The sequence below is a fragment of the Microcaecilia unicolor genome, chromosome 3 (assembly GCF_901765095.1).
Source record: "Microcaecilia unicolor chromosome 3, aMicUni1.1, whole genome shotgun sequence".
NCBI lineage: Eukaryota > Metazoa > Chordata > Amphibia > Gymnophiona > Siphonopidae > Microcaecilia > Microcaecilia unicolor.
In genome coordinates, this window is record NC_044033.1 from 267,672,457 (window position 1) to 267,683,638 (window position 11,182).

An 11,182-nucleotide genomic window follows, 5' to 3' on the forward strand; every position below is an offset into this window, starting at 1 on the left:
TGAAGAAATTCATCCAAGGCGGTGTACAGAAGTTACAGTCTAACATAAAACTTACAATTTTGGTAACAGCATAACAATTGCAAAAATGACCACATGTAAAAATAAATATAATAAATGAGGTAAACTGGAAACCAGCAGATAGAAACCAGTATCAAAAATGTATGCATAAAAGCAGATAAAGTCCAAGAAAACAAAGGGGCAGACGATCTGCAAACTCCAAAGTGGAAACTGTACAAAGCAGATCGTAGATAAACCAAAATATATTTTATTGATACGATAAAGATAAAATATGCATACAATAGCCCGACACAGGCCGTGTTTCGCCCAACTGGGCTGCTTCAGGGGCTATATAGTAGTTCTTCACTACCAAACCAGAGATATGCTGGTAAAAGCAAATGTATGGACAATATCCTGAAAAAACGGCAGATTCGGAGATAAGAGGCTGCTCATACGACCTCAGGTCCATAATCATTTGTTTCTGCGTCTCTGGATGAGCCGTTTTTTCAGGATATTGTCCATACATTTGCTTTTACCAGCATATCTCTGGTTTGGTAGTGAAGAACTACTATATAGCCCCTGAAGCAGCCCAGTTGGGCGAAACACGGCCTGTGTCGGGCTATTGTATGCATATTTTATCTTTATCGTATCAATAAAATATATTTTGGTTTATCTACGATCTGCTTTGTACAGTTTCCACTAAAAGCAGATAAAGACCATATGTGCCTATCCAGTCTGCCCATCCATACCATCTCCTTCCTTTCCCTTAGACATCCTGTGTGCTTTTCACATTCATTCTTGAATTTAGATACTGTCTGAAAATGAAATAATTGACTACCTTTGTTTTGGGATTATTTCAGTGGGAAAAGAAAATCTTGGCTGTTCTGTTCTGCATATTTCAGTTTGTAGCAATGACGTGGTAAGTCCTGAATACATGTTTAATGTAATTGTGAAATGTTTTCTTGGGATATCATGTATGATGCATCTAATTACATGAGTGGCTTCATACTGTTATTCTAGTGACATATGCCTCTTACCATCTGAAGCATGAGGAAGTCTGTTCTGTTCAGGATCTTAGTATAATGCCATCATCTATTTTGGAGGGAATGTTCATTTCTATGGAATGAGGTGGGCTGGAGTGATGATGAGGGAATGTCAAAGAATTCGACCCTTCACATAGTGGTAGCACCTAGGAGCTAGGATTCTAGCAAGAGCTTTGGTGATGCTAGTTGAGTACTGTTCTTGCACAGAATGTGCTAGAAGAGGAATGAGGATTAAGATTATGATAGGGGGAGGATGTCTGGGGGCGAGAAGCCTGGTTAGTTCTGAATGAAAGTACATGGCACAGTAGGGGCTGATTATGATTGGTCTGGAAGCTGAGGATCAGCAGGAAATCATGAGGCTCTAGTAAAGTGAAATAACAGGTATTGGATTTGGATTTAGCTCACAGAGCAAATTCTTATTCTCTCAGAACTAGGGAGATTTCTAGATTTAAGGAACTGTTTTGTAGAAATAACAGAAAACCAAAATGTTCCCCTGGGGTTAGATGGGTTTTCTTCAGGCTTCTGTAAAACATTTGTAGTTCAGCTGGTACCCTTGCTTACTAGGATGTTCAGTGGAGTGCACAGCGGGGAATCACTGCCAGATACAATGAAAATGATTGGGATTACTGTTTTGTTTAAACTGGGAGAAATGGTTCCAGAGCTTAATTACACACTTACCCCCCCCCCCCCACCCCGTTTACAAAGCTGTGCACCAATGTGTCGGTATTATCGCACTGGCAGCCGCTAGCATGGCTTTGTAAACAGGGGGGTTAGTGTGTAATTAAGCTCTGGAATTTGTTGGCAGAGAATGTGGTAAAAGCAATTAGCTTAACAGAGTGTTAAAAAAAAAAAGGTTTAGATAAGTTCCTAAAAGAAAAGTCCTTAAACCATTGTTAAGATAGACTTCGGAAAATCCACTGCTTATACATAGGATAAGCAGCATAAAATCTGTTATACTCTTTTGGCATCCTGCCAGGCTGTTGTAATCCTGATTACCCATTGTTGGAAACAGGATACTGGACTTGATGGACTTTTGATCTGTCCTAGTATGGTGATGTTTATGTTCTTATGAATGTGTTTTAGAGAAATCCTCTGCTAGGTTTTAAAGATCACAGGACCTGTTCCATACCATTGGGAGGAAAGTCACTGAATTTAAGGAACACACAGATTCACTCCCCCTCTATAGTGGGCTTGTGAGATACAGATTTTTTCAGCAAGAAAACATTTTGGAAACATAAGATGAACAGTGTATATAATTTTACCCCCACTGTTTACATGTGTAGCATGTAGCAAGCTCAGATGATAAAGCATGAGATAATCTCTTCTGAGAACACATGTAACTTGCACACACGCATACATCCATGTTCTCCTGTGAGTTTATTCATGTGGGTGTAAGATGGATGAACAATTTAGCCGTTTGAAGCTTATTTTTTATTATGGGCTACAGTAGATTGACTCTGATTTATGTACTGAAGAGATGAGAATAAAGTTTCTGAGGGTTTTCTTTCTTTTCCAGGTATAGTCTATCATACATTCCCTATGCAAGGTGAGTTAAACTAAATTTTAATTTTAAAGCAATGTTGTCTCTTAGATAGCTATGCAAGAAAGGTGACAATCTCATCCTGAATTCTAAGCAGAATTTTGATGATTTTTTTACAATTTTAAAATAACAATTTTAAAATAACATTTACAAATTTAAATCATAATCATTTGACAGAAAGGTGTAATTACATTGAAATCGCAAAAGTAAATGGAAGGAAAGAAGCATACTCAAAGTAAAAACAAATATCCTTACTATGTAAGCTGCACTGGACCTGCTGTATGTGGGAAAGAGCGGGGTACAAATGTAATAATAAATAAGAAAAAAAAAAAAGAATATCCTATTCAAATCAATATCCTGTTACACAGTTCTGTAGCTTACAATAGCACTCAGTTATCAAATAAAGATAACATACTTCCTAAAAACTATGCAGTTGTACAACTTTTATAGCTTCCTGAGGCCCGAGTTATCAATTTCCCCGTGCTGCTCAAACAGCGCTATAAAATTAGCATCGGAACAGCGCAGGGAAATAACTCCCCTGTGAACGAAGCTAATGGCATGCAAATTTAGGCGCGCTATTAGCTTCGATCGTGGGGGGAATGTGCTGGAGGATTGTGCCTGGGCGTGCTTTTTTTGTTTGTTTGTTTAAATGAGTGTCCCCTGCTAGATTTCTGTTTCTCCATTTGAGCTTTCCTGCCACTGTAACTGTACGGTCTATGTCCCAGATACACATGATCAAGTATATAATATCACGTTCATTGTTTATTTAATCTTCAATTGATAATGAATGTGATTGTTGGGCAGACTGGATGGACCATTCAGGTCTTTATCTGCCATCACTTATGTAACTAATCCTAGCTCTAAGCATCCTTGTGCGTACCAGTACAGTTCTTGAACATGTCATATTTGTAACTAGCTTTTCCAGGGTTGGAGTAGAAGCAAACTATATGGACATTCCGTACGCATCCTCACAATCATCTTGCCTGGATCTGGTTCACTACGCCCGCAATTGCTTTTCTCAGTTGGGATTATTTACCTCTAGGGACTTTGGCAATAAGCTATATATGAAGACGTCCCTCAGTCCACAGAAACAGAAAAGCAAGTGCTCTGGTTGTAATTAGTAAATCTCATATTTTTGTTTAGGAAGGTGACAGGATGATTTCTTATGTTCAGACTCTGCATGACAACAATTACATTAAACTGTTTTTTTCCCATTACTTGTGTAAACATTGCTATTGCCAGTGTCTCATGCCATTAGACTTGATACAGGATTTCTTGTATCAGTTCTTTAGGGGAGAGATGATGCAATAGTAAACTGTACTGGACAAAAAAATCAGTTGTGATGTTCCTGAAAGGAGCACTTGTTCAGCATTGCAAGCCATTCTTGTTAAGACATCTAAGGTGCTAGGGTGTAATTGTAAACTAACTGATGTACAAAGCAGAAAGTTAGCATGAGTGTCTTCTCATTCAAACAATTTTCCTTTCAGCAAAGTTATGGTGCTAGGAGATAAGGTTATTCCACAGGTTTGGAAAGTACCTTTATAAACATGCGCATTGTGGAAATAGCATGTGTTCAGATACTTCACTTTATTGTAAACTAGTAAATAAGGCCCATTTCAGAGGCAAATGAAACGGGCGCTAGCAAGGTTTTCCTCCCTCCCACCCACGCACGCACGCAGTTCAATTAAACCCCCCCCTTCCGCGACCCTGTCAACCCCCCTTCCCGGCGAAAACCGTCCCCCGCCGCCATTCACTACTTGTGCTGATGGGGGAGCCCAACCCCCGTCTGCCGAAGTTCTGTTGTTGTCTGTGCTGGCATTGCTTCCTGAATGAAGTTGTGTTCAAGTTTCTGTGCGTGCGTCTGACGTCAGACGCACGCAGAGGAACTTGAACAGAAGAGCATTCAGGAAGCAAAGCGGCAAAGGGTAAAAGAGGAGTTCGGCTGTCGGAGGTTGGGGTCCCCCTTCAGCACAAGTAGTGAATGGCGGCGGTGGTCGGTTTTCGGCGGTAAGGGGGGGTCGACAGTGTTCCGGAAGTGGGGTTCAGGGGGTCGTAACGCAGAGGGGGGTGTTGAATTCGGAGGGAGGGCGGAGTGTGGAAGTCGGTGGGAGGGGATGACGTTTAGACGCGAGGGCGGGTAAGGTGAGTGAGGCTATTTGTTGAGTGTCATTGCACCGCCCTCGACGTCATAACGTTTTGACACAAGGGCGGGGCACTCATGGGCGAATTTGGGTTTCACCACTATGCACTTAGGACTTGTGGAGGCTTCATTAGAACGTTGGGGTTGTGAATTATGTGCGGATGGGGCGTGGCTGAGGGCGGGTCTATGAGTGACAGTGAGTGGTGCATGAGTGACAGTGAGTGGTGCTGACAGCCTAGCCTACCAACAGTGCAGGGCTTCAGTGTTTCCCTGCCACAGAGTAAGCTTCAGAATGTTGGAGGTGAGAATTATTTATATAGATTACTTTCTAACAAATAGAGTTGGCAGTGTGTAGAAGGCAGCTTATAACTATAGATAATAGGACAAAGGACTCTGTGCTGCCATGGCACTCTTTGCTAGGGTTATAACTGTTTGATTACTATATATGTTGGAGGACTGATTACTCTTGCATCCTTTTTCCCCAGTGACTCCATTTCTACCTCAACATCCTCTGCTCCTGTAACACACATGCACACACATTCATTCAAACACAAATACACTCACACAAGCTATATCCTCCCTTTATCTTCACCCTCCTCCAGACAATCTCACCCCATATTTCCTCTGATCACATCATATGAACCCACATTAAATCTGTTCCCCTCTCCCCACCCCCCAAAAAATCAAAACATATGATCAGTGCTGTGCTTCAGGCTGCTTCCTCCTGTGGATCCCAGAGTGGAATGTTGCACTTTGACCTCCTTAGAACACTGTAGGGATGTGTAATCCAAAGCACCTCTGGCTCCCAAGCTGCATAGAAGAGGGAGGAGCAGCCCAAGGCATGCAGTTCCACTGTTGCTTTGTTTAAGGAAGCCTGATAAAATGCCTGGGGTAATTGCAGCCACCTTCTGAATACATCAGCACACCAGTTGCTTGCAGCAAATCTGTGAGAAGGACCGGATTTTGTGGGCATGGAATCGGGAAGATAGGGTACTGACAAATATCAACATACAATGCTTTGATTTGGAGTTTGGCTTTAATTACTCACCTTTCCAAATCTGAGCTCAAGCCATTTTAATGTTAATTCAGGTACGCTTGGCTTACACTCTGAGGCTATGAAGGGTGAAATGACTTAAGGGAAAGAAGTGGGATTTGAAATAGAGGGTGACCAAAACCAGGACTTTTGGTTCAATCAAAACTGAATCTGCAACCAAAATTTGTGGCTTGGTTTCTATCAAAACCGAAACTATCATCCTGCCCCCTCTCCCCCCAGCAGAAACCCATCCCTTAGGGTCTATCTGCGAAGTCCTGGTGTTCTAGTGGCCTCTTTGGGGCAGGAGCAATACCTAGTCACTCCTGTTCCCACTGGTTATGCATTCAAAATGACTGCCAAGACTTCTCACAGGTTGCAGAAGCTATTTTGAGAATGGACCTGGCATGGGCAGGAGCCACTGGGGATTGCTCCGCTCACTCTGGTTCCAATCTCAAAATGACACTGTGGGAAGTTGCGGCAGCCATTTTGGCTGTGGAGTCGGTATGGGCAGGAGCGACTGGAATTGCTCTTGCCCCGAAGAAGCCACCAAACTACCAGGGCTTTGAAGATAGGCCCACTGTAGGTACTTTCATATCAGATAATCACACACAAAAGCAATTATTCTGGACTCATTTGCTCAGGGATATGATGGTACCTAATTGGCCCTTAGATTCTCACTAGCTATCTATACCAGTGAAAGGAACAATACCACAAAATGGAAATAAATTATTATTTATTACAAATTTAAAAAAATAATGTGGCAAATGCAAAGCAAATTACAAAAATAAGCTTCTACTACCAAAAATAGATTTATCACCAAGATATATACATATATAAAGAAATCTGATCAGCTAAATAAACTCTGTATAAGAGATTACAACAAATATATATTGTGCAAAATAAACACTTAGCAGCTAGTAATTCAATGACCACAAATCCAGAGACAAACCAGTCTTTTACAGATAAACTCTAGATTAACTAAACCCTGACTGTAGGTAGAAAATCCTGTTATCTCACCCTGCAGTCCGTATTGCAGACTTTCAGTGAATGAAGAATCGGATTCCACCTTTAGCAGAATTTCCCTGCGAGTCTTATCTCAGTCCAGGAATAAAGTCCAAGGTTTTGACTATGTATACTGATTACACAGTCTTTTGGGCAAGGCTTCAGTGTTGCTGCGGAACTGACTTTGTTAGCTTATTACAAGGAATTCAGTTCACGGTGTTTAGGAATCAGTCTCTCTCTCAGAGCAATCTAACCACCAGCAGGTCTTCTGTTCTCCGTTCTCTCCAGTCCCTTCAGTCCAACATTGTCATCTTTCTGGGTCAGATGATATTTATGAACCAATCACAAACGGTGTAATTCTGTCCATCAGAATTCATGGTCATGAAGAGAGGCCTTGTTATTAGCAAAGAAACTCATATCAGACGGCAGCAAACCTCCCTCTTAATTCTCATTTACTCCTGGAGCCATCTGTCCCTGTGATGTATGCTCCTCTGCTCTTCCCAGGAGGTAACTGGAGGCTAGTTTGCAGTAAACAATGTGTCCTTGTATGAAGTTATCATGGTATGCCCAGCAGTACTTTTTCCTTTGTGTAAAGCTGGTTTCTGATGGTTTCAGATGTATTCAGGCTGTAGTATCCATATTAGTTATAAAAGAATGGTTCAGGCTTCTATAGGCCCCAGACCAGCAAAGGTGAAATAGCAGGAAAATACCCCTACAGGAGGGTGATAGAGAGTGATCACAGGAGCAGAGTGTTTTGGGTTTAGCCAAAAAAATGCACTATCATTTTTGGCCAAAGCATGGCCAAATCCAAATTTTGGACCGGTTAACTAAAATTCAGTTGATCTCTAATTTGAACCCTTGGCTTCCCTGGTTCTCAGCCCACCACTCAAACAATAGGCCACTGCTTCACATTGACTATTAAGAAATATCACTTCTCTCACTGCCAAATTTTGTAAAGCTCTAGCTTGTGGTATCTGTGTGTGCTGTATCCTCACAACTTTCTCTTCATCTGAGTTATTTTTCTTGGCATTTGACTCAACCATGACTTGAAATTATGATGAAGGAAATAAAAATATTCAAAGAATACGAAGCAATTGCAGGTGCACCATTGAAATTAGTGGAAAAGCTGCTGTTCAACAATCCTATCACATTAATTAGAAAAAGACCAAGGAACAGGCATTAGAATACTATTCAGAACAACAAATTAGCTTGTATATTAAATCATTCTGATAGTTTGGCCCTGATGTTAAGGCCTGATTAGGGCTTGAAACAGTATGATACAGTAAGTCAGTAAATTTTGTTATACTTAGTTTTGGGGTGCCTGCTTCTTTTCTCACTCACTCACTCCTGACTCTGATGAATGTAGAGGCAAAAGCAGCTGTGTTGAGAGTTAGAAATGCTTAGAAAGAAGATGGTGGCTCTTTTAGGCATGTTTGCACTAACTTAATGCATCCATGACTATTTTTTGAGAACTAAGCTCCTTTCATCAAATCGGTGAAGAAACTATGCAGTTACACTGAGTTTGTCACGCACTCAGCTATAGAAAGGAGCAGAGCTCTCAAAAGCTAGTCACAGGCACATTGAGTAGGGGTATGCATAGCCACCCCCCCCCCCCTCCAAGTTTGGTTAGTCTTCATGAAAACTGCAAAGAAATTGTGTAAAATCGTGTGTGTGTGGGGGGGGGGGGGGGTTCACACATTTGTGGTTCTTTTGCACGTGTTATACACGTAAGAACTTTTATGCTCATGCAAATCAATTGCACATTTTTGTTTGTACATATTGCTGGAGGTAGTAGGATGCTTCTATAGTACTTGGCTTCTTGATTTAATATTAAGATTTTATTGTAGTTCCTAACTTTACATTTTCTTTCTTTTTTAATCACCTCCCCCTCCCTAAAGGGATGCTGTAATAAAATGCTGCACTTCCTGCCTTGGTTAAGAAGCCCCTGATGGAGATCACTGTGAAAGCGAGGGAGAAAAGACACATTTTTATTTTCCCAAAATGTTTGCTCAGGAAAAGTCATTATAAATTTCTTAGCAAGGAGCATCACCAGGTGACTGCTTTTTATTTCTGTTCAAGGTGAAATATGAACAGGTTTTACAAACTACTTTTTTACAGTCTCTGAATTCCAGCTCTGTGGTGCAGTGTGCGTTACAGTTTTTCCAAAGACCAAGACCTGCTTTTTGTTGTTCTGGTTAGAAGTGAAGTTTGGAGAATATTCTTAAATATCACTACACAGGCTGTTCTGGATGTTTGCACTTGTATGATCTGGGGAGAGGTGGCCATGGTTGGGTTTGAAAGGACCGCGCTTTGAATGCTTGCAAAATATTGCTAAAGATAACCTTCTGAAAAAAGGCTGCTTCTTTTTTTTTTTTTTAATTATTATTGTTTTGCTACACTCGAAATGAGTGAAATTTCACAGAACTTCTGTAACATTGGAAAAAGGCAGAATTTATGATATGTAAAATATGCAAATCATTGTCATTCTAAAATAAATGCCACAATTATACAGTTCATGTGTACTGTTCCTGTTGCAGCTTGGGGGAATATTGCTTTCTGTGTATGTGAAAATGATGCATTTAGATATTGAAAGCCGGTTGAAAAGTTGGCCATACTTCCTCCTCTTATTGTTTTTCTGCATATGAAGGATGGGATCTAGACCCTCATCTCCTTGGGCCAATAATCTTTCAGTATCTTTGAAGCAAACAGAACTGAACCCAGTTCAGATGCAGTGTTTGAGGCTGTTCTAGCAATTTAGTTCTGGTTTGAACTTGTTCGTAGCCCTTTACATCACCCATTAGTGTACCACTGTTAAATTTTTTGACCACAGTGCATCACTTACAAATTCAGGAGTCCGTTTACCAAGTTGCAGGAAAAACGGTCCTGCACCATTGAGGTGGCAATAAGGGCTCCCGTGCTAACCTGGCAGTAACTGGGCAGTGTGCAGCGATGCCCGATTACTGCCGGATTATTGTCGCGCAAGCCATTTCTGAGGGTTATCTTTTTCCCCCAGAAATGGCACGCGTTCGGGGTAGGACTACTGCCGGCGGCCGTGTTGGCTGAGCAACGATTTATGTGGCGCAATTATCCAGGCTCAGCAAAACCAAGAAAAGAGGCAGTCCATCTCCCCCTATATGACATTTTTATTATATATGGCCAGCCATTGCAAATTTGTTAAGACTTGTATAGCTAAATACTATGTAATTGATTGTATTGTATTTTTATATATTTAATGTATGAACTACTTTGAGCCCCCATTTTTTGCAATAAGGTGGTATATGTTCCTCAGTTTTTCTTATTACTTCATATTAGCTTTTTCTGGTTTTGGGCCAGCTGCGTTATTTTAGCACCTCACTCTCCCAGCCTGTAATATTGACCTGCAACAACTACAGCTCCATTCTGGTTTCCATTATTGTTGCCTGGTCTCACCCATGCAGTTGGATGAGCAGAGGCTCAGGAGTTGTATCCTCGGATTCTCTACCTGATTGTAGCAAATTTATCAGAGAATACAGCCTGTATAAGGGTCACGTAGATGTGATACCATCATTGTGGAGCATGAAAGGAGGAGGAAGAGCTTTCAGGAAAAATTGATAAAAAGAACTATAGAGCAAGTGGGAAGAAATACTTTAGAGACAATAAGTTCACTAACTGTAGTTCGTTTTTTTTTTTTTTTTTACAATTTTACATTAATTTCAAGAATACATCTTGATATAGCAAAGATGATTCACAAAGTTATATAATTCTATACATCCATCTTATATTGACAACATAGCAAAAAGAGGAAAAGACAGATAATTTTACAATTTAAGTTGGAAATTGCACCAAACTTCCATTATATTCATCTATAGTCCACAATTAAGAGGCGTAACACAATATCTGAAAAATTACAAATAATAATAATAATAATTCTTTCCTTTAGGAAACTGAGGACTGAGGGGAGGTTCCGGGAATTCCTAACTATTTCACGGAGTAGATGTAATTATTGGTCTTAACTGTGCAGAAGGTAACAAGGCTATTTTAGAATCCAAAAAGGAATTAATTTTAGGATCAAAAACACGTATTTTACAGAATTTAATTTTTTTTTAATTATTATTTTAAACATTTACATTTATAAGATTCACTTATATACAGAAAAATGGCAGGTAATACTTTGTTCTAAAATACAAATAAAATTCAAACGTAAAACGCTAAGAGGAAAACAATGACAGCCTTCTTAGACCACAATCAGAGAATTATGGGGGTTGAGTTCGTAAGAGGAGATTATATAAGGAAAATAAAGAAAAAATACAAAAAACGGAATCCTAAGATTACATTTCTAGCATACGGCCTGGCCTATCACCCGAATATTCTAACATTTTCTCCGACAATTTTATTAATATACAGTCTATTTAGTGATCTTCTTAGCATCAATAAAGATCCGTAATTGA

At 40.2% G+C, this 11,182-nt stretch overlaps 1 protein-coding gene across 1 annotated transcript in view; it reads left to right on the plus strand.

Annotated features, from left to right (window-relative positions):
• Positions 1-9,269, plus strand: part of SFT2D1 (SFT2 domain containing 1) — a 112,997-nt gene extending 103,728 nt beyond the window's left edge. The window contains exons 7-9 of the mRNA XM_030198079.1: positions 858-916; positions 2,557-2,586; positions 8,654-9,269. Of these exons, the coding sequence (XP_030053939.1) occupies positions 858-916; positions 2,557-2,586; positions 8,654-8,693 (129 nt within the window). The 3' untranslated portion in view covers positions 8,694-9,269. The remainder of the gene's footprint in view (positions 1-857; positions 917-2,556; positions 2,587-8,653) is intronic.
• Positions 9,270-11,182: the final 1,913 nt, after the last annotated feature.